This window comes from Herpailurus yagouaroundi, unplaced genomic scaffold (assembly GCF_014898765.1).
Source record: "Herpailurus yagouaroundi ecotype Mexico unplaced genomic scaffold, PumYag 295, whole genome shotgun sequence".
Taxonomy (NCBI): Eukaryota; Metazoa; Chordata; class Mammalia; order Carnivora; family Felidae; genus Herpailurus; species Herpailurus yagouaroundi.
In genome coordinates, this window is record NW_024412512.1 from 4,055,151 (window position 1) to 4,076,074 (window position 20,924).

The window sequence follows — 20,924 nt, forward strand, 5'->3', positions numbered from 1 at the left end:
TCAGTGCCCTGCAGACCATCTGACTAAAGAGTAGTTGATTGAAGGCAGCAGGCACCGACTCACACCTGCAAACAGGCGGGTTCGTGGCCTTGATCCCGCGCCCGGGTGAGGCTGTGGGCCGCGCACACGGGACGGGGCCCGGCCCGACGGCCGAGCCCCACACTCAGAGCTGCCACGCGGCGGGGACGCAAACCCACACGGGGTATGAAGATCAAGGGAGGCGTCCGGGCAGAGGAGGGGTGTAAGCTCCCGCCTGGCAGGAGAGCACAGGACGTGTGCCAAAAAATAATGCTTTAGAACAACCCTCATTAGCGGCCCTAATATACACCTTTTGAATGTTGGCAGATGTCGTTAGAAAAATGTCAGAGGACAGCTGTGAAGGGTTTTCTTTGTTGGTTCACTTGCTTACTCATTCATTCATGTATTTAAAAAAAATTTTTTAATATTATTGAGGGAGAGAAGAGAGAGAGCACATGCGGGAGCAAGGAAGGGGCAGAGGGAGCGACAGACAGGATCCGATATGGGCTGTATGTTGACAGCATAGAGCCCGATGTGGGCCTCGAACCCACGAACCGCAAGATCATGGCCTGAGCCAAGGCCGGACGCTTCAGCGACTGAGCCCCCCAGTCGCCCCTCATCTACTTCTTTACCAGTGCCATTTTTTGCCTGTAGAACATCCCATCAATTTCTTCCAGTCTCTGCTTCTCAGAGAGGCCTCTGGTGGCCACCCCACAGGACACCGTGCCCGCGCCCCGCCCCCCCCCACCTCCTGGCCCTGCCCCGTCCCGCCTGCTGCTGGTCCCCTGCCAAGTGGCCCCCGGGTGAGGCCAGGGGACCTCGCTTGTCGCCCCCACCGTCCCCAGAACTGTCTCGTGACATCTCGGGGCTCCTGCACCCCCCTGCAGCCAAGCCCTGCGCGTGTGTCCTAGGTGGCGGGAAGGAAAGTTCCAGGAGGTGACGAAGGCAGAGTTCGTCCTGCTGGAGGTGAACGGGCTGTTCACGTACACGTACTCCCTGACCGCCCAGATGGCGCTGTGCAGATCCCAGCCGCAGAACTGGACCACCATCCTGGAGAGCGCAGGCGACAAAAGGCCCTTCGCCTGGGACCGAGAGGTAGGGTTTACTCTTCTTCCAAAAGGGGTCCGAACAACCCATTGTCGGTCACCTGCAGGTGGTGATGACTGGTCACGTGGTGGGGGAGGTTCCGCGGGGGGGGGGGGGGGGGGGGGGGGGAAGTGTCAGCCCACAGGGGGGCTGCCATCACGGAATATTTACTGGATGGCTTATAACAACAGACATTTGTTTTTCACTGGTCTGGAGGCCGGGAGTCCAAGTTCAAGGCGCCTGCGGGCTCTGTGTCTGGTGAGGGCCTCTTCCTGGTTCATTGATCACTGTCCTCTCCCCGTGTGCTCACAGGGCACAGGGGCAGGGAGCCCTCTGGTGTCTCTCTCATCAGGGCGCTCATCCATTCATGGGGGCCACACCCTCTGACCTGATCCGACCCCGAGGCCTCACCTCCCCAAACCACCACCTTGGGGGGCAGATTTCAACACAGGGATTTGGGGGGGGGGGGACACAGACCTTCCACAGCAAGGTGGCTGGGGGTGGGGATGCCCGCTAGGACATCTGGGGACTATGAAGTGAGCAAGCTCTCTCAAGGGAGTTGGCCAAAGGCACCGAGGCATGCTCATAATATGCAAGCTTCCAGAACCATCCAAATGCCTATCACCACTGGGACCGATTAAATTCACAGTCGTTCCTGCCGCGGGAGCGTTTCTGTCGTGCACATGGGGTCTCGCACAATGGAGAAATAGGGCGTGATGCCAGTGTAAGGAAGGGACCCCGCGGGCCCTCTTGTGAGTCTTCTGATTTCACACGAACCGCTTCTAACCGCTCAGCCTCCAGATGCGAGGGCGCGACCGCAGCGCAGCAACGCCGCCAGCAGGTGGCGCTCGCTCCCCACACCTGATGCCCGTTCCCGCGTGTAGACACTGGACTTCTCCGCTTTCTTTACCATTTATTTTTTTGAGACAGAGCACGAGTAGGGGCGTGGCAGAGAGAGAGAGGGAGACACAGAATCCAAAGCAGGTTCCGGGCTCTGAGCTGCCAGCACAGAGCCGGAAGCGGGGCTCAAACCCATGAACCGAGAGGTCATGACCTGAGCCGAACTCGGCCGCTTAACCGACTGAGCCACCCGGCCACCCCTGGGCTCCCTTTTTTTTTAACGCTTCCTTTCTTAGCTGGGCACCTTCAAAGTGTTTTCACACTCCTTGTGTTGAGAGGGTTGGATCATTCATTTTGTTGGGAACAATGATTCTACTTGGGTTTTTTTGGTTTTTGTTTTTTTTCAATCCAAGGTGAACTTCACCTAAACTATAGGAACCGTTTTAAAATGCACAGCTCAGGGGCGCCTGGGTGGCTTGGTCGGTTGAGCGTCCGACTTCAGCTCAGGTCATGATCTCACAGACCGTGAGTTCGAGCCCCGCGTCGGGCTCTGGGCTGACGGCTCAGAGCCTGGAGCCTGCTTCCAATTCTGGGTCTCCCTCTCTGTCTGCCCCTCCCCCGTTCATGCTCTGTCTCTCTCTGTCTCAAAAATAAACGTAAAACAAATAATAATAAATTAAAAAAAAATAAAATGCACAGCTCAGGCATTCTGTGGGTTCACACTGCCATGCAAACACCACCTCTCTGATCATTTTCTTTAAAGGAGAAAGCCACATACATATAATTTGTTTATTATTTTCCGACTGTGCCCGCATATAGCGTTGCATTCTTTTGATTAGTGCTGTCATTCAATGTAGCATGCATTTACCAGTTTGTCCCGTTACTTTTTTTTTTTTTAATATGGTCTTTATATGGCCCAGCTTTTTCAATTGTTTTTACTCCTGAAGGATTTAAAAAAAAAAATTTTTAACGTTTATTTATTTTTAAAAGACTGAGAACGAGCAGGGGAGGAACAGAGAGAGAGGGAGACACAGAATCCGAAGCAGGCTCCAGGCCCTGAGCTGTCAGCACAGAGCCTGACGCGGGGCTCGAACCCACGAACCATGAGATCACGACCTGAGCTGAAGTCAGTTGCTTAACCAACTTAGCCACCCAGGTGCCCCTGTGTTTTTGTTTTTAATTCTGAGAACTTCCAAACCTCCAGAAAAGCCGAAAGAGCAGTGTGAGGGACTGCTAGCCATTATGGAGTGCTGCAGAAGAAACCACCCCAAACCCAGCAGGGTCGTCCTCCCAGTCCTGCACCTCAGACCTGTGGCGTCAGCCAGGACCGCCCCTGCAGGGGCCATTCAGCTGGGGGGTGGGGTGTCCAAGAAGGCCCCTCTTCCGTGTGGGGCTTCTGTTAGCCAGCCACTGGGTTGTCCACGTGCTGTCCTCCCCAGCAGGGTAGCCTGGGCTCCCTTACAGCATGACCTCACGGTTCCAGATCGGAAGCTTCCAGACCCCTGAAGTCCCAGGCCCAGCCCTTTCCCCCAGAACCCCCCCCCCCCCGCCCCCGGGCCTGTTCTACTGGTCAGAAGCAGTTTCCAGGGCCCACCCAGACCCCACCTCTTGATGGGAAGAGCTGTGTGCACGAAGGGGAGGAGGCATAGGGGGGCTTCTTCCTTTTAAAGTCACATGACCACCCTCCACAGGACGGGTGCTCCAGGGTTTTTCTGCTGCCCAACAGCCGGGCGCGGGATGTTTCCGGTCTCTCACTTCTACCCACCAGCCTGAGTCCCTTGGTCCTGCAGAACTGTTTTGAGGCCAGGGAAGTGCCTACTGGCTTATAGGCGGATGCCACTAAGGCCCCCTCCGTGGGTGGTGTCACGGTGCCTCTCACCACAGTGCACGGACACCTGTCTCTCCACAGCGCACCAGCTAGGTGTACTATCTCGGGAGGAACTTGTCTATTTCCGCATGCACTTCTTCCACGGTGGACCAGGCTGTGTCTTTTCCTGTTTGAGGGCCATTTTCACTTCTCTGCACTGTGGATTGTGTTCAGTCTGTGTCCATTTTTTCTGCTGGGATTTCAGACTCTCCTCACTTTTCAAGAGCTCTTTATAGATCTGTGAAGTTAACCCTTTACTGCAATATGAGTTGCAAATATCTCCCTCAGTTTATCTTTTATGGTTTTCGCTTTTGCCATGCAAAATGAGTCTTTCTTTTTTTTGAGAGAGAGAGAGAGAGAGAGAGAGAGAGAGAGAGAGAGAGAGAATCCCAAGCAGGCTCCATGCTATCAGTGCGGATCCTGACTCGGGGCCCGATCCCACAACCCTGGGGTCGTGACCCGAGCAGAAATCAAGAGTCAGATGCTCAACCAACTGAGCCCCCCCAGGCGCCCCAGTCCTTTATTTTTCATCTTGCTGGGCTATTACTTTGACTTTCTTGCTTTAAAATTTTCTTTCTCTTCTGTTGTCTACAAGCCCAGCTCCCTCCCTTCTGGGTCCACCATCAAATAGTGCAGAAGAGAGAGGTCTTCAGCTCAGGCAGGCAGCCTGATGTACCTGTTGAGTTTTCAGGGAGGTTCCCCCTTTATATGAAATCCTGGGATCTGAAGACAGGGGAGAAAAGCTCCTGCCCCCACCCAACCACATCTTGGTGCCACGACCATGCTCGGTGGCCATGCCAACAAGAAGTCCCAGGAAGGTGGCTGGGTCTCCTCTGTATCTTCAGATTTCCCAGGTATCTTAGCTGGCCGGGGCTGCTGTAGCAAAAACACCACGAACCGGAGATTTATGCTTCCCCAGCTCTGGAGGAACTTTCCCAGGCGTCTGGGACCAACGTGCTGGCAAGGCTGTTTCCTTCTGAGCGCGAGACTCTGTTCCAGGCTTGGCTGCTCATGGTTTGCTGGCCCCCTTTGGCGTTCCTTGGCCTGTAGACACACACCCCAGTTTCTGCCTCAGTCTTCACACTGATGTTCTCCCTGTGCATGCCTGTGTCCAGACGTCCCCTGTTTATAAGGACGCCAGTCATACCGGATCAGGGCCCATCCTGATGACCTCACTTTAACCAGATTTACATGAAAAAGGCGCCATCTCTGGATAAGGTCACATTCTGGGCCGTCAGGGGTTAGGACTCCAACATGCGACGGGGGTGGCCCACAACACCAGTTGTACGTGTAGCCGGCAGCGCCTGGACCCAGACTCAGGACTGTAAGGGATTCTGTGAAGCTGCCGCCCCTATAACTTGGGAAGGCCCAGAAGCAGGGGGGCAGGATAAAGACCGAGCAGCCATCCACGGCGTCCCCCGCGAAGGCCACGAGCCACCTGCCCGCCAGCACCTGGCCCTGGACGCCCACCCACGAGCGTTCGCTGAGACGTGTCGCAGGCAGGGCCGTGCACGCACGGGGCGCATCTGCAGGCGCTGGCCCGGCCCTCCCCGGCCCCTGAGCTGGTGGCCACGCCTCTGTCCTTCTCCCCAGAACTACGTCAGCTGCCATGACCCCGACAACGACGCCCCTCTGAGATGGCCAGATGTCCCGTATCAGATCTTGGGAGGCCCGACAGCAAACAAGGTTATTTTTGACCAAAGGAACGGGATCTACGTCTTCTTCCTTTCTATCGTGGATCCCTACTACAGGTGAGCAGGGGCGGGTCGCCCTGCGCCAGAGGCCTGGGGACGGGGGGATGGCTCCCCGAGGGCAGGTCACACACGTGAGGGACCCACCTTTCTCCCACCGCTTGGCGCGTCCCGGATAAACATCAATCTTCCCGGCAGCCCAGGCTGTCCCTGGGAAGGATGATACTTTTAAGTTCTGAAAGACATCTGTTCACTCGCTAAATAAGTCCTTACTCAGAGCCCACGCTGGGCCCTGGGGCAACAGCAATGACCAGCGGCCACGTCCCCGCCCTCGGGGACCAGAATCACCCCCGCAAACCACATCCCGCCGGTGGAGTGCAGGAGCTGACTCTTAAATATGCAGGGGTTTGGGAAGCTAACTGTCTGCACTGGTAGCCTGAGGTCAGCTACGGGGGGAGAATTCACACCATGGGAATCGGCGCTCCCTACAAATGGTTACCACCCCCGTGCGCGAGGACGTTTCTACGTGTGCTGGTCTGGATTATCAACGTCTCCCACCGGACGGGGCACGAGGGGACAATCCCCCGCATCATCTGTCCTCTCCAAATACAAAGTCCGCCCCTCTAAGCACGTGGAGACCCTGCCTTCCCTTGAGACCCCACACCCTGACCTAGGGGGGCCAACTCTGGGATGGCCATGGGCGGGAGGCTTGGGGTGGCACATCCGGAGGCGAGAGGGGACTCCCTTCGAGCCCGTCACCTCCTCTCTCCGCACCGCGCTGCCAGCTCAACCCTGCCGAGTTCTCCTATACGCTGGGTCCCCTCTCCTGGGATGCCCTTCCCTCCTGGCCTGCCACCCCCGCCTGCTGGGTGCCTGTGGCCCCATCGTGCCCGCCCTCCGCTTCCGGTCAGCAACGGGTTGGTCTGTTTGCCTCTCTAGGTTGAGCCTGGGCACGGAGTTGAGGGGACACCCTGTCCCCAGAGGAGGGGAGGACAGGGATGCTGGGAGGGAAAACGTGACTGTCGCCAAAGCACTCGGATAAAAGCTGAAGTGGACACACATGGAACTCGGTGTCCCAGCCCAGCACCCGGGGCCCAACCGTCCCGTCTTGGGTTTTAACACATTTACCGGGGTGAAGGGCAGTGCCCCATGGCCTCTCCCCAACCGCCCCTTTGCAGTTACTGTCACCTGGAGACCACCTTCAGCGTCTACGTCTACGGGGCCTTGCCCCCGTCCATCATCCCGACGACGGTCACCATCATCCCGCTCATAATGGCCATGCTGCTGTCCGTGTGGTCGGCCTACATGATCCCCAAACTGCTGCACACCGAGAAAGGCCTCAGGCTCAAGGAGTTCTGGATGAATCTGTGCGGGAGACTCAGAAACCTTTGCCCGTGTTTCCAAGGCAGGCGCTGAGCGCACAGCGGAGGAGCCCAGAGTTGTCTTAAAACAAAGCATTCTGGAAAAAAGCCAGCGGCAGCGCGTATCAGGCGTGGTTTGTTTTCCCGACACCCCACCGTCACTGTCTCTCTCCACGTCCTCACGTCAGAGTTCCTCTGCACGTGGCACCTACACGGGCTGGGACCGGAGGTGGGCAGGCCGGTGACATAAACCAGCACAGGCATCGGGGGGACAAGAGGCAAGTCTCCGAAAAGCAGGAGACGCGGCAACGTGTCCTGTAGAGGACAAGGCCCAAGGACAAGTGGGGGGGATGTCCGTAGGAGACCGCGACCTGCGGGATTGCATTTCCTGGGTACAAACCCTAACGTGTATACAAACACGTACACGTGTGTTTTGCTACGTGCACGAACACGTCGGGCAGATTTCGCATGTGTACGTGTGTATACCTGGGACTCGTGTGCGTACGTATGCACGTGTCCACGCATGTGCGTGCAATGCACGTATACACCCATAGCGTGTATTCACCCAGGTTACACACACACGGGCACAGACCTATACACGTGTATAGACACGCGTGCCTGTTCTACACATGCACGTAGGTAGCACGTACACGTGTGCACAGACGTGTGCACACGCGTATATACAACGTACACGGGTACGTGTAGTCTACCTACCCGTTCACCGGGGTTTCCCTCCCCACCCACCGCCTCATTCTGAACCCCAGGCGGCCCACGACAGCCATCCCGTCCTAAGTCCCAGGACTTTCCCGATTATTCTTAGGTTTATATTGTGGGCGTCCTCAGTTGTCCCAAACAGTCGCGATCCAGTGGTGGGGAACCTCCACGCGCACACCTACCCCGCCCTCCCTGGGCGGGCGTCTCTTGGCAGCGAACGTTTCTCCAGGGAAACCGAACCCCTCCTCTTACGTCACGTGCCAAGGGCCTTCCCTTCACCGAATGCCCTGGAGTTTCGTCTCAAAGATACCCCAGATGGGGCTGCGGGGAGAGGGGGCCTCAGAAGGAAGCCGGGCGAAGTGAGCTCCCGGCCTCTCTGTCCAGGCCCAGAACAGGGCCGGGCGGGGTGAGCGCAGACACGGCCACACAGCCCGCAGCACGGTTCCAGCAGCTGTCTCTCCCCCGAGCTTGGGAATGAGGGTTCAGGGAAGGGGGGCCCACCCCAGCCACCCCCAGGGCTACCCCGGCAGAGCCCAACAACGAAGGTCCCAGGGACCCAGCCCAGGCCCTGGGGCAGGAGGGTCCCTTCCTCCTCTGCAGGGGGAGAAGGCGGGGGGTGGGGGGAGGCCTCATCTCCCACCCCTCTCTGGGCAACCCGTTCACCACTCGGGCAACAGATCCTTACAGAAACGGACGGCATCTCCCCACCTTCCGCAAGCGCCCATCCTCCCTGCAGGCTGACTCCCAATTTTCCAGGGCTCGGAGAGGGCGGGTTTAGGATTCCCCGGGACTCTAAGCCTCCGCAGCTCAGCTCTGGAAGCCCAGCACCCAGGAGGCGCCGAGGGGCTGCTGGGCCTTCGCGTGCGAACCAGCGCCCCCGCGACAGGGCGGAGGAGGGGACAGCCCCCCACAGCCAGCCTCAGCCCACCGTCCCTGGGCCCCGATGCGACCGAGCCGACAGTGAGCCGAGAGGTCAAATCCATTTTAATGGGGGCCGGCTCCCAGGTCCTGCCTGGGCCCCGAGGGGGCGGCGCTGGCCGGGCCCGCAGCCTGCTTGCCCTTGCCTCCCCGCCTCCCCTTCCTGGCGGACGAGGTGCCGGCCTTCCTCCCGCCGGGCAGCTCAGGTCGCAAGGCAGGGGCCACGGTGTTGGCGGCGGGGGGCCCTGGGCGGGGCGCCGGCTCCTCATCAAGCGCCTTGAAGCTGAAGAGGCAGTCCACGTTGGACACGGTGTCCAGGATCTCGGGCACGCTGTAGTCAAAGGACAGCAGTTCGTCCGGCAGGTGCAACGAGCGGATGTCACTGGACGAGTCGTCTCCGCAGCCCCCGCTATCCGGCAGGGCCGGCCCGGGGGCCTTGCGTGGGGACCCCTCGTGCTCGGCGTTGCCCGGCAAGCAGTCGAAGAGTTTCATGGCGTCTTCCAGAAGCACCTTCTCAGGCAGCACGAAGGCCCTGGCTGCCTCGGGGGCCCTGGCCTCGCCCGCCCCCAGCGGGGCCGCCTCTGCCTCGGCCACCTTGGGCTCCCCGGGGCCCGGCGGGTACAGCAGGGCCGGCCCGGCCCCGCCGCCCTGCAGCTCATTGGAGGGGAAGGCCAGGGGCTCACCGGGCCCACGGAGCTGACTGAGGCTGCCCTGGAGGTGGCCGTAGGCGCCGGGGGGCAGCGCGGCCTCAGCGGGGAGCGTGATGAGCACGGGAGGCAGCTTGTTCTCCTTGGGGGCAGGTGGGGGCGGCCCTGGGCCTTCCTTGAGCAGGGGTGGGGGCAGCTCCATGAAGGCGGGGGGCCCCCCTTCCCCCACAAAGCCCAGAGCCTCCGGCCCCGGCCCCTCGGGGGGGAAGTAGGGCATGAGGTACTGGGGGCCCCCGGGCACGGGCAGGTAATGCGGGTAGGGCGGGGGTGGTGGGGCCGGCACTGGGGCTTTGAGGTAGTGCTGGGGCTCTAGGAGGTAGGTGCCTGGCGAGGCGGGGCCCCCCGCCGGACCCCCGGGGGGCCCCCGGCCGCCCACTGCCGTCAGCTCGTACAGGGACGACTGGCCGAAGTCGGTGGTGGCCCACTCGATTCGGTAGATGCGGGGGTCAAAGAAGCACCCGCAGGGCGCCATGTGGAAACCTGTAGGCCAGGGAGGGAGTTCTGAGAGGAGCTCTGGGAACCCCCATGGGGGAGGAGTACAGGGGGGACGGGGGAGAGGCACAGCCCAAACCTGCAGGGCCCATCTGGGGACGGGAAACACGGACCTGGCTTTGGGGCCCATTTGAGGGATGGGGACATAGCTCCTGCCTTTGGGGACCCATCTGGGAGTCAGGGGCCCTGGGCATCATTTGGGGGGGACCTGTCTGGGAGTGGGGGGCACAGGCTTTGCCCTTGAAGGCCTGAGGGACAAGAGACGCAGGCCTTACCTTCTGGGGGCCACCTAAGGTCAGGGGCATGGGCAAGACAGGCCTAGACGGCTCCACGTCCCCCCCCAACCCCCCCGAGTCCTCGTCAAGGGTCACGGGGAGGCTGGTACCTGCCGGAGGGGCTGGAAACACCTCTTTCTCCGGGTTTAGGGGCTGATACAGGTTGGAGGAACCTGGGGACAAAAGCAGGCAGGTGGGTGGGGGCCCGAGCCCCAGTCCCCCACCCCATCGGGCACCCCCACGCCCGCCCCACATCTAGCGCCCTCCGACTCGTACCCACAGTAGGAAGAGGCTCCGTGCAGGTGGGGAGAGGCTGACTGCCTGGCCCCTCAGTGCCATCTGGGCCCTGGGGGCTGAAGCCTTCTTGGGGAGCTGTGGGCGCATAGAAGGGTTTGGGGTGCTGCATGGGGAGGCAGGGGTCCCGGCCCGGGCAGGCCAGGAGGGCAGCGGGTGGGAGCACTGGCGGTGCACCCGGAGAACAGGTTCAGAGTCCTACAGAGTTCTGTTTGCCTGGTTACTCTGGGCGGCGGGTTCCAGGCTGCGGCCCGCCCACTGGTCGGGATTCCGGCGTCAGGGGTTGTGGGGGGGACGGCCAGAGACAGGCCTCACAGACGGCAGGGCAGACCCCGGACTCCCATGTGCTGCCTCCGGCAATGCTCTGGACTGCTCCAGAGCGCCTTCCTCCAGGCAGCCCGCCCGGACCCAAACCCACGCAGGCCGAGGCCCCCGCCTCGTGAGCCCTTGTGGCTTCCTTGCGGTTTGAGCCTCTCTGGGCGGCAGCGGTGGGCGGCGCAGGGCTGGGCCCATGGGGACGGCCGGGGACTCTCGCGGATGAGAAAGAAAAGGGAACCGAGGGGGACAGGGACGGCCCGGTGTCGAGACAAAGCTGACCGGAGCGGGACGGGGAAGCCTTGGGGTGACAGAAAGGCCTGGGTTTTAAAAGAATAAAATTTATTGTCTGCTCACGCAGCAGGAGACCCCGCTGGGCCCTCAGACGCCCCTTCCCACCCCCACGACTACTTGTACGCGTTGGCCTTGTGCTTTGGCAGAAAGACGAAGTTGGGTGGCACGGGTCCCAGCAGCATCTCACTGTGAAGAGGGCAGAGGGCAGAGGGCAGGGTCAGGCCTGGGGCCCCCTGACCCCCCCCCAGCCGTCCACACCGCGGCACCACGGTTTCCTGGCACCTGATTCGGATCCAGTCGGCCGCCTTCTGGCTGGCCATGAGCGTCTCCAGGTAGTCGCGGCCCAGGTAGTAGGGTGGCCGCTCGTTGATCCTCTGCGGGAGCCGCTCCAGCAGGCCCACGGGCACGTACCTGCAGGTGGCGGGCGCGGGGTCAGGCCAAGCCGTCCACCCACGGCCCCCCAAGCCGCACAGCGCGGGCGCCCACCTGCACAGGAAGGAAAGCCACTCGAGGAGGAATCGCCGGGTCTTCTCCACGCCCTGCGTGTCTGAGCCCCAGTGCTCCAGGCCGTAGCGCGTGAAGTCCTGCAGGATGGCCAGGCGCTCGGACGACGAGATGTCCCAGTGCCGCTGCTCCTTGATCTCCGTGAACAGCCACGGCTTCAGCAGGGCACCGCTGTGGGCGGGCGGGCAGGGCAGGGGGCCGTCAGGACGGAGCCCTGGTCCCTGCCTCGCGGCTAAGCTCACCCGACCACCAAAGCCCAAGAGTGCCAGCCCCCACGGGCGCGAATGTCCGGTCCCCTCCCGACTGCCGCCAGCAGCCGGGACCCCATCTCTCCGCCCCGTGTCCTGGCAGAGCCACCTGCTGGGCACGGAGAGCGGGGGAAGCGAGGCAGCGGGGCTGGGGGCAGTGGCTGCTGTAACAAAGCTCGGGTGCGCCGGCGCCTTCCCCACGCTCTGCGATACTTCCACGCAAGGAGCACACTCACCGGGCGATCATGATCCCGGCGACGCCAGTCTGCATGGCACGGTTGGCATCCTCATACGACAGGATGTCCCCGTTTCCTGAGGGACAGAGGCTGGGGTCTCAGGGAGCCGCGTGTCGATGGGAGCTCTGGGGGAGAGCTCCTGCCAGCCCAGCGACACCCACAAGGGCAGGGAAGGGTCCCGGCGGTGGGGGGTGGGGGGGTCCAGGCATGCGGCCCGAGAGACAGCAGGGCTGGCGGGAGGGCTGAGCCAGGTGGCGGGGGACCCACCGAACAGGGGCATGGGGCTGGCCGCTGTCACACACTGCTCGATGTACTGCCAGTCGGCCAGCTTGGTGTAGCGCTGCTCCCGAGATCGGCCGTGGAGCTGAAAAGGAAGCCACGCGCGGGGAGGGAGGACCCAGGAGGCGGAGAATCAGACACAGAGAAAGAGACCCAGAGAGATCAAGAGGGACGGGCTGAGAGGGAGAGACAGAGAGGCAAAGAGACAGACGGAGACAGAGATGAAGGGAGAGCCAGAGAGCAAGAGGGAGAGACGGGCAGAGAGGGACCATTAGGAAGGGCGGCCGAGCGCTCCCGCGGCCCCGACACCCTCTGTGCCCCGAGACCCACCGTGACCAGGGCCGCGCCCCAGTCCCGCAGCTCGGGCAGCAGCCGGTGCGCCAGGTTCACGCGCTCCTGGACGCCCGTGCGGATCTTCACCGTCAGGGGCACGTCCAGCACCTGCGGCGATGGCTACAGTCAGCGGGGCCCGGGGTTGGGCTGGGCTGGGCTGGGCTGGGGACAAGGCAGGGACGTCGAGGCGCGTACCTGGTTCATGCCGCGGACGATCTGCTGGAACTTGGCCGAGCGGTTCATGAGGGCACAGCCCCCGCCCTGGGAAAAACGGGCGGCTGGAGCAAGGGAGGCCGGGACGCAGGCCGGGCCTGACGCCCTTCTCAGCCTCTGCTGCCCAGACGGGCAAACCGAGGCACAGAGATGCCCGCGGGTCTCCAGGGACTCGGCAGGGGGCAAGGCCAGATCCCAGGCTTCTGCCCCACCCACACCGTGGGGGTCCAGGGCCGAGCGGCCGTTACCTTCTTGTACACGAGGTCAATGGGGCACCCGACGTTGATATCCACGAAATCCACCTCGATGGTGCGGTTGAGCAGCTCGGCGCACTTGGTCATGGTGTCAGGGAAGGCGCCCTCGAGCTGTGGCAGGTGGTGAAGAGCTGGTCCAGACCGCCCCCGCCCACCACGGGGATCCGGACAGCGGCCCTGTCTTCCCGCAGTGGCCCCGGGCCAAGGCCCTCAGCCCTTGAAGGGGCATCGGGTCAGCACTCCGGCCCACGGCTGAGACAAGAGGGGTCCGGGAGTGACTGAGTCGGAGATCCGGCCCCGAACCCTGCTCGAAAACCAGGCAGCCAAGAGCCCCTCGGCCCTTCCCGCCTCCCTCCGTCGGGCAACACCCACCTGGACGCCAAAGACATCCTCGCATTGGTGGCGTCTGAGCAGAGCCCACTCGGACGTCTGGCCCTGCAGCAGGTTGGTGCACACGGCCATCTCCCCACACGTCACGTCGGCCCCGAAGCGCTTACAGATCCGCCGGAAGGGCAGGTTCCCGCACTGGGGGGCGGCGGGGGAGACGCACACACGTGAGGACGCGGCAGGTGGGGACCCCGGACGCCCGCCCCAGCCCCAGGACCCACCAGGCAGGGGAGGTCACTCGGCACCGTCGGGCTGACCTACCGTGGTGAGGGGGGCCAGGTACAGTTTGCCGTGGATGTCCAGCTGCAGGGCAGTAAACACAGGGAAGCTCGCCCCTCCGGCCGGGCTTGCGAGGGCTCCCGAGCCTCCCCTCTCCCCGGCCTAGCACCTGCCCTGCCCCGCCCGGCAGCGCCCCCCTCCGCGCCTCAGCACACGTCAACGCATCCCTCCACGAGGACCGCTCCGTTCTCCGCGCGCTCCTCTGCTGCAGAGCTCCGACCCGACTGCCAAAACCCCACCCCGATGCCCCTTCCTGCAGGAAGCCTTCCCCTCTGCCTCCCTCCGTCCCAGCCCTGACTCTCTGTCCAGCTCTCTCTGCCCCCGCCGCTACCGGTGCCCCGAACAAGAAGCCCGAAACACGTACCTTTCTCTTCTCACAAGGCCGCAGCCTGACTACGTCCTCATCCGTCAGGGGCCCACGGGTCCACACCGAGCCGCTGGGAAGGGCACCGGCGTCCGGCCCCGGGAGGGCCTGCTGGGTGTCACCACTGTCCTGCCCGGGGGCGCTTTCGGCCCCCGTGACCTCGGGGGCTGCGGCAGCGGGGGAGGGGCCTGGCACCCGGTCCCTGCTCAGCTGGCGTAGGGCCTGCTCGGCGCGTTCAAAGCGGACCTTACGCTTTCGCAGCAGCTGCTGCAGGGCCTTGTCCAGGCCGTTGCGCACGGGCGGGGCCTGGACCCACTCCTCCCGCACTAGGTTCTGGCCGTCGGGTCCCAGATGCGCCCCGGCGAAGCGGCAGGTGACACCATAGGGACACCTGCCAAAGGTCTCAAACAGCACACAGCGGGGGCCCAGGTCCGACGGCTTGGTTTCCAGGTAGCGGCCCACGTCATGCAGGAAACGGCAGCGGTCACCAAAGAAACACTTTGCGGCTGATTCCTGCGTGGAAACGAAAAGGCCACGAGGGAGGACGGGAAGGGGCTGAGACAGCCAGGCAGCCTGGCTGAGAAACCTCAAATCCCTCCCCTCCTGGTTGTGTGTCCTTGGGTGCACGGGTGACATCATCGAGCCTGTCAGTCCAGCTGAAAGATGGGAATAATGATGACACTTATGTCATAACTTCCTGAGGATCAAACTGGGGGCGTGGCGGCTCAGACCGCAGGTCTCTGGGACTTGCAAGCGACAATTACTCACCTGGACCAGGGAGGGGCAGAGCCTATTATTGTCATAGTGGGTGGGTTTCACGTGGGGCCGCCCTTTGTTCCGGCCCCGGGCTCTCTTCTGAACCTGCGGCTGCTCCCCAGGTTCAGCTGCCTCCCCCGTCTGCCCATCTTCCAGGCGGATCCGCTTGGCCTCAGGTTCAACCAGGTCATTGCCACCAGGGTCTCCTGCCCCGGTTTCCTGGCTGGGCTTCTCCTGCCCTCTGGCTTCCAGAAACTCGTGGAACTGCTCCTTGGTGGTGAGGTATCTGCCAGTGGAGAGGCGGTGGGAGAAAGGGCTTGTGGAGGGAGTCCTTTCTGGAGCTCAGTCGCAATGCACGCTGGGGAAAGGGGCTGAGAACGCCTGTCCCTGCTTAAGTGCTTCTGCTGATGGGAAGCGCACTACTTAGAACCCGCCGACTACTGGCCCGGATGCACCTCGAGGCCACAGGCAGGACCTATTTTGTGCCTGGGTCCCACTGCCCACAGCGCTGAGCCAAACTACAAACAGACCTGAACGTCCCTGGCCACGCTCGGCCAGAGAAAACTACATGTCCCTGCATGCCTTGCAACGGGGCCACAGCCGCCACATTCCCCAGCGTGCCCCACGGCCCTCGCTTCAGACACAAGCCCGAGGTTGGCCGGAGGTGCCCCAGTGCCATTCCCGCCGTACGCGGAGACTACAGTCCCCAGCACGCACTGCGGCCCCGGCCGCAAACCCTGCCCGCCCCGGCAGGCACCGTGGGGTCCTCAGCACACGTGACAGCCCCCAACGCGCGCGGTGTCCGGCGGCGCCGCGGTCCCCGCGGGCGGTGGGACGGCCCAGACCGAAGAGCCTGCGAGCTTCCCGCGTGGGCTGCTGCCCCCGTCGCCCAGCACGCCCAGCACGCCTTGCAGCTGCCGGGAAGGCCTCGTGAGGTTCTCCCCCGGCCCCGGCGACTCACTGAGGTTTAATGGGCGCCACCCCCCGTTCCGGCGCGCTGGTTCCCGAGTCGCCGCCGCCACCACTCTCTGCTGGGGCCTCCGCCGCTCCCTCCGCCATCGGCCCCCCTCACGCCCGCCTCGGAGTGTGGCGGGAAGGCCTTCCGGGTCGCGAGGGCGTCTTCCCGGTCGGGCTGGGGAAACGCGCAGGCCGGGGCGCTCCAAGTGACGCCATTGTACGAGCGTCGACGCGTGGGGGCGGAGCCTCGTGGGGGCGGAGCCTCGGGTCCCAGGCCCGGTGGTGCCGCCGAGCTGTTTGCGGGGCGAGCAGGTGCTTCTTGACTCTCCCGCCGCACGCGGGCCTCCCCCGACGGGCCGCAGTCGGCCCACAGGAGTGTTTAAAAAACTTTAAAGCTGGGGCTTTAAGCAAACTTAAATTCCACCTACTTTTACGCGGGGGCATTCATTCGACAGGTAATTAGTTGAGTGCCCGCGTGCCACGTGCTGTCCTAGATGCCAGGGCTACAGCAGCGACTGAGACAGACGAATCCCTGCCCTTGAGCGCTCGTGTAGGAGCCGAGGTGTGTGGGCGGAGCGGTTTGTCCCCCGTCGCTGGCCTCGGCTGCCCTCTGTAGGACAGTCTGGGAATAAGGCGGTGGCGTTAGTGGAATCCAAAACTGGGAGAAGCCACTGCAGTCCATGCCGAGCTGTGCTTGGGCCGGGAGCTCACTCCTCCCTCCTAAGATGCCCGTGCTGTTGTTCGATGAGGGTCCATCAGGAGTCTCCCCGCACCGTCCGGCAGGCTCCCCAGCTCCCTAGGGAGATAGTTGGATAGGTGGGCAAACTGAGGCCCACAGAGGGCTGCCTGAACGTAGCCTCCCCTCTTCGGGGCCTCCAAGGGCTCCCTGGGTCTGCCTTGCGATGGCCTGCCCTTTCTGTGTAAGGCAATCAAGGAAGGCTTCCTGTAAGGGGAGGAGAGGGTACTGTGGACTGCCCATTCATAACAATATAAATATTGATGATGTAATATTAATTGCTTATTATAATGGAGTAGTATTAATTATTTACCAGTAACTAAACAATTATTGAGTGCTTACTTCATCTAAGCCCTTTTCTTGCATTAACTCACTTATTCTACTCTCTGACCTTGTGTAGAGGGAACAGGCATTCTTCCCAAATCCACCTGAATCCATGGGTCCGAGAGGTTGCTGGCCCAGGGACCGCTCCACCGTCCTGAGCAGAGCCCAGGGAATCAGCTGCCCGCCTCTCCCCCCCCACAGCCTGTGGTTCCTGTGTCCTGCTCACTTGACCTCCAGAGTCTCTCTCTAGTCCATCACCACCTTTCTGGGCATCAGTCTTCCATCCTGCCCGTGAGAGCCCCATCCTGCCCCTCCCAGCCACAAATCTGACCACGGCCTTCCCCTGCTCCCAATCCTTCCATGTCTCCCCGCTGCCCCAGCCCTGTACCACAGCCCCCAAGTTCCTACAGGACCCAGCCCCTGCTGCCTTCCCCAGCTTCATTCCTCACCACCCCCTCAACTCAAGCATCGAGTTCATTCCAGACCTCCCACAAGCCAGTCTTACCTCTCAGCCTCTGCATATGCCATTCCCTCTTGCGAGAAGTCTCTTCCCTGCTCCCAATTACCTTGTTCATTCCACTCACCCTCTAGTTCTCCCCTCCTCTCCCTCCCTCCTCCTCCTCCTCCTCCTCCTCCTCCTCCTCCTCCAGAAGCCTCTCTAACTGCCCCCTGCTGGGGATACTGCCCCCTTCAGGCTCTGCGGCACACCTGAGCATGCCCCCCCCAACCCCCCCCGCCCCGGGAATCATGGCCCTCATCATCCTGTGGCCTGCCAGGCCACATACCATCTTCCCCACTGGATTATGAGTTCAGAGAGGGTAGGAGTTGGGTCCACCTTAGTCACTCTGTGTCCCCAGCACACAGTAGGTGCTCAATGAACACTTGCCAAGTGAACGCATCTTTTTTTTTTAATGCTCATTTTTAAGAAAGAGAGCGCAAGTGGGGAGGTGCAGAGAGGGAGGGAGACAGGAGAGGATCCTAAGCACAGTCGCTGTGCACTGACAGCAGCAACCCCAGTGCGGGGATTGAACTTCCCAAATGGTGAAATCATGCCCTGAGCCAAAGTGGAACCTCAACCGACTGAGCCACCTACGCACCCCTGAATTAATGCGTCTTATCATGGCTGGGAGACTGAGGCACAGAGGGGCTGGGAATGCTCTAGGGGATCCTGCCTTCACTGAGGCTGTGGCAGGGGATGAGAACTTCCAGGTGTCGCCCTGGAGAGTGTGGGGACGTTTCAGAAGATGTCCTCCCTACCTGATTCGGCCCTGAGTCATCCTCTGAATGCCTTTTTTTTTTTTTTTTTAAGTTTGTTTATTTATTTTAAGAGAATAGGAGAGTCCCAAGCAGGCTCTGTGCTGTCAGCTCAGAGCCCGATTCGGGACTCGATCCCATGAACCGTGAGATCACCAACTGAGCCGAGATCAAGAGTCAGATGCTCAACCGCCTGAGCCACGCTGGTGCCCCTGGATGCCCTATCCGGACTCATTTGAAGAAGGAGGAAGGAGGCAGGGGCACAGGGGATACTGTACAGATGGGGACACGGAGGCACTCGGATGCGGGGAGGCAGGGCCCAGGGCAGGCGCTGCTGGCACTCCGGCCGGTCACTATGTATGCTGCGTGCACTCTCTCTCCCTCCCTCTGTCTGCCTAGGGGTCTCTGTCTCTCTCCCTCTGCTTCTGTCTACATCTCTCTCTCCGAGTCCTTCTTCTCTGTCTCCCTGGCCCCTCCCCGTGTCTCTCCCCCTCCATGTCTCTGTCCCTCTTAGCCAGGCCGGATGGGGTGGGAGCAGCAAGGCGGGTGCGGCCCGGGCTCCATGCCCGACTCAGCCGGGGCCACCCCGGATTTGTGGCTGCGCCTCCTTTATCTGGGACTGCAGCTGCCCCTTATCTTCTGGCTTCAGGACACGAGACAGGGATTAGGGCAGCCCAGGCCAAGGACACGAGACAGCAGTTGGGCGGGTGGATGGCAAGAGCCAGGGTGCTGGGGTGTGTGTGTGTGGCACAGGGCGCCCGCGAGCCTTGGCAGCTGGGGCTGCTGTGCGTGTGTGTGTGTGTGTGTGTGTGTGTGTGTGTGTGTGTGTGTGACTGCTGAGTGTGTGTGACTGCGGGGTGTCTGTGGATATAATTGTGTTTCTGAGTGTGGGTGAGTGTTGATGTGTGTCTGTGAGGGTGTGTCTGTGCTTATTGTATGTGTGTCTGTGACAGTGCGTAGACATCTGTGGCTTTTGCGTGTGTGTGGCTGTGCCTCTGTGAGCCCCAGCCCCGCCCCCACCCAGCTGCTTGTCCCGCCGCCCGGGCTCCCTCGGGCTGGCCTGATGGCTTTCCCACTTGCTGACCTGGGGCCCCCGGGGACATGGCCCCTGACCTGTGGCCTGTGGCTGCAAATGGCCCTGCAGAAATGACTGCCAGCCCTCCTGTTCCCGTCCTCCCCCGCCTGGAACCGGCCGGCTCCTTCCTGCCACCCACAGGCCTCAAGGGCCCCATCCTGGCCGAGGCCACCGGCTCTAACCGGCCCCCCCGGACCCTAACTCTGACCCTGGGCTGTGTCCCCCTGTCGGGGCTGAGTCCTGTCTCCACTCTCAGCGTCGTCCAGCGTGGGGATGACTGGCAAATTAAGAGCCTCTTAATTAATTGACAAGAGCCTCTTGTCAAATTAGGGGATCCTCTTGGCCACCATCCCAGTGACCCCCGACAAGCCCTCTCATTTCCCCGTGGGAGAACGACACTACCCACCATTCAGGGTCTGCACGGGGCACAGGGCAAATATGGGAGCAATTTCACAGCTGAGGAAACTGAGGCCCAGCAAACTCAGTTACCAGCTCACTGTGGGGTGGGGCCACGTTCAGGGTATGGAGATGGCTGAGGCTCCACGGGGGGTGCCCGAACAGACAGAACACACAGAGGCCTCCGGGCCACCCCCACCCCTGTAGGACCGGTTCCTGGGGGTCCTGGGGTGTAGCCCTGGGCCCGCGGGGCCTGGACCAGCTCCTGATGCTAAGATGGAAACTTCTCCACCGGCCAAGTCCGTGTCTTGGCCAGCGGCCGCTGGCCTCCCAGAATCTCTGCATGGGCCTCCACCAGTGAACAGAGCGCTCCCCTTGGGAGCAGTGACTGCCCGGGGAGGGCAGGGGGCCAGCCCCGGGGGAGGGGGTCAGGGGTGGAGGAGTGGCCAGGGCAGGGGCTGAATGTTCTGGAATCATCCGGCCCCAGGTTGGAGCCTCTTCTCTACTGTGTGACCTTGGGCCAGCCTCTTGACCTCTCTGGTCCTTGGGTTTCACAACTGCCCAGCGAGCACAGAGCAGTGTGGGGGGCGGGGGCATTGCCCGGAGCTACCTGGGGGAGACATCCGAGGAGGCAGTGAGTGTGTGGAACTGATTCCCAGGCAAACACCACGGAGGCCAGGCAGGTGGCAGAGCTGGGTTCTGGGTGCACCTGTGCTGTCCCACCCCTGCCTCGGCCTTGACCCTGGGGTCAGCAGGCTCGTGTCACCGCAGGGGCCGAGTGCCCCCTGCTCCTCACCGAGCCTCGGATTCCCTGCGCCTCTCCGTGTGCCGGGGAGACCGCAGTCCCCTGCACTAGATGCGCGACGCTGAGGCTGGGTTCCACCCACCCCCGCCCCACAGCAGCCACGGTCTGGGAGAAGGAAGGTTTAAAAATAAAGCGTCGTAAATACCCGTGTTTCCTGCAAATAGAACCGGCCCCTGGATCCCCTTGGCCTCCCGGGCAGCCGGGCCCAGACAGCTCCTTTGAGGGGGGTGGGGGCCGGAGGGAGGGCGCGCCCACGGCGCCCCAGTTCCCAGCTGCCGTGTGAGTCAGCCAGCGTGACGGGGTGTCTGTCACCGCCTGGCCAAGGGGTAACGAAGTGTGTGGGTTGGTGCCACAGAGCGGCCAGGGGTGCAGGGTTGTGTGAGGCGACGCGCTGGTGTGTGAGGGTGACAGGAGGGAGTGCACCTGCGTCTCCTGTGGCCCCGTGGCGCTGGCCGGGGCAGAACAGGCTTCCTGGGGGCCTGAGTGGGACGGGGTCTCCCAGCGAGTCCCGGTGTCCCACCTCCTGCCTCCGTCTCGCCCCCACCCACCGTGGCCTCCGCCGGGAGCCCCTGCCCCTGCCCGCCCCGGAGGAAGAGGCGAATCTTTCAAGTTGCTGTTGCCATGGCGACCATTTTACGAGCGTCCACATGCT

At 62.2% G+C, this 20,924-nt stretch overlaps 3 protein-coding genes across 6 annotated transcripts in view; 1 reads left to right on the forward strand and 2 right to left on the reverse strand.

Moving 5' to 3' along the window:
• CATSPERD (catsper channel auxiliary subunit delta) overlaps positions 1-6,986 on the forward strand; it is a 43,599-nt gene extending 36,613 nt beyond the window's left edge. Inside the window, exons 20-22 of the mRNA XM_040461616.1 lie at positions 930-1,113; positions 5,405-5,562; positions 6,681-6,986. Of these exons, the coding sequence (XP_040317550.1) occupies positions 930-1,113; positions 5,405-5,562; positions 6,681-6,918 (580 nt within the window). The 3' untranslated portion in view covers positions 6,919-6,986. The remainder of the gene's footprint in view (positions 1-929; positions 1,114-5,404; positions 5,563-6,680) is intronic.
• PRR22 (proline rich 22) lies at positions 4,260-10,778 on the reverse strand. 3 transcript variants are annotated; one of them, XR_005786507.1, is made up of 6 exons: positions 10,246-10,778; positions 10,080-10,142; positions 9,179-9,682; positions 7,760-8,826; positions 6,691-6,961; positions 4,260-4,933 (listed from the first exon to the last, which is right to left on the reverse strand). XR_005786507.1 is itself a non-coding variant. In XM_040461618.1 (3 exons), the coding sequence occupies exons 1-3, from the start codon at positions 10,373-10,375 to the stop codon at positions 8,562-8,564; spliced, it is 1,314 nt and encodes a 437-aa protein (XP_040317552.1). In that variant the 5' UTR covers positions 10,376-10,778; the 3' UTR covers positions 8,539-8,561. The 3 variants fall into 3 exon arrangements, 1 of the variants encoding a protein (XP_040317552.1); XR_005786508.1 differs by lacking the exon at positions 4,260-4,933 and having other exon boundaries at positions 6,576-6,961; XM_040461618.1 differs by lacking the exons at positions 4,260-4,933; positions 6,691-6,961 and having other exon boundaries at positions 8,539-9,682.
• Positions 10,779-10,903: 125 nt separating this feature from the next.
• Positions 10,904-15,920, reverse strand: DUS3L (dihydrouridine synthase 3 like). Of its 2 annotated transcripts, XM_040461617.1 has the most exons (13): positions 15,687-15,916; positions 14,738-15,011; positions 13,970-14,482; positions 13,588-13,629; positions 13,312-13,464; positions 12,934-13,050; positions 12,668-12,733; positions 12,470-12,580; positions 12,128-12,224; positions 11,861-11,936; positions 11,359-11,547; positions 11,155-11,283; positions 10,904-11,058 (listed from the first exon to the last, which is right to left on the reverse strand). In XM_040461617.1, the coding sequence occupies exons 1-13, from the start codon at positions 15,782-15,784 to the stop codon at positions 10,986-10,988; spliced, it is 1,938 nt and encodes a 645-aa protein (XP_040317551.1). In that variant the 5' UTR covers positions 15,785-15,916; the 3' UTR covers positions 10,904-10,985. The 2 variants fall into 2 exon arrangements, 1 of the variants encoding a protein (XP_040317551.1); XR_005786506.1 differs by lacking the exons at positions 10,904-11,058; positions 11,155-11,283 and having other exon boundaries at positions 11,431-11,547; positions 12,128-12,315; positions 15,687-15,920.
• Between the last annotated feature and the right edge of the window lie 5,004 nt (positions 15,921-20,924).

Excerpts from the sequence above, each read along its gene's own strand:
- DUS3L (XM_040461617.1), bottom strand. The coding sequence starts at position 15,784 with ATGGCGGAGGGAGCGGCGGAGGCCCCAGCAGAGAGTGGTGGCGGCGGC. Across the intron at positions 14,483-14,737 it reads TCTGCCCCTCCCTGGTCCAG|GAATCAGCCGCAAAGTGTTT; the intron begins GTGAGTAATTGT and ends GTTTCCACGCAG. Across the intron at positions 13,630-13,969 it reads GGCCTTGTGAGAAGAGAAAG|CTGGACATCCACGGCAAACT; the intron begins GTACGTGTTTCG and ends ACTGCCCTGCAG.
- PRR22 (XM_040461618.1), bottom strand. The coding sequence starts at position 10,375 with ATGCAGCACCCCAAACCCTTCTATGCGCCCACAGCTCCCCAAGAAGGC. Across the intron at positions 10,143-10,245 it reads GGAGCCTCTTCCTACTGTGG|GTTCCTCCAACCTGTATCAG; the intron begins GTACGAGTCGGA and ends TTTTGTCCCCAG. Across the intron at positions 9,683-10,079 it reads GTTTCCAGCCCCTCCGGCAG|GTTTCCACATGGCGCCCTGC; the intron begins GTACCAGCCTCC and ends CCTGGCCTACAG.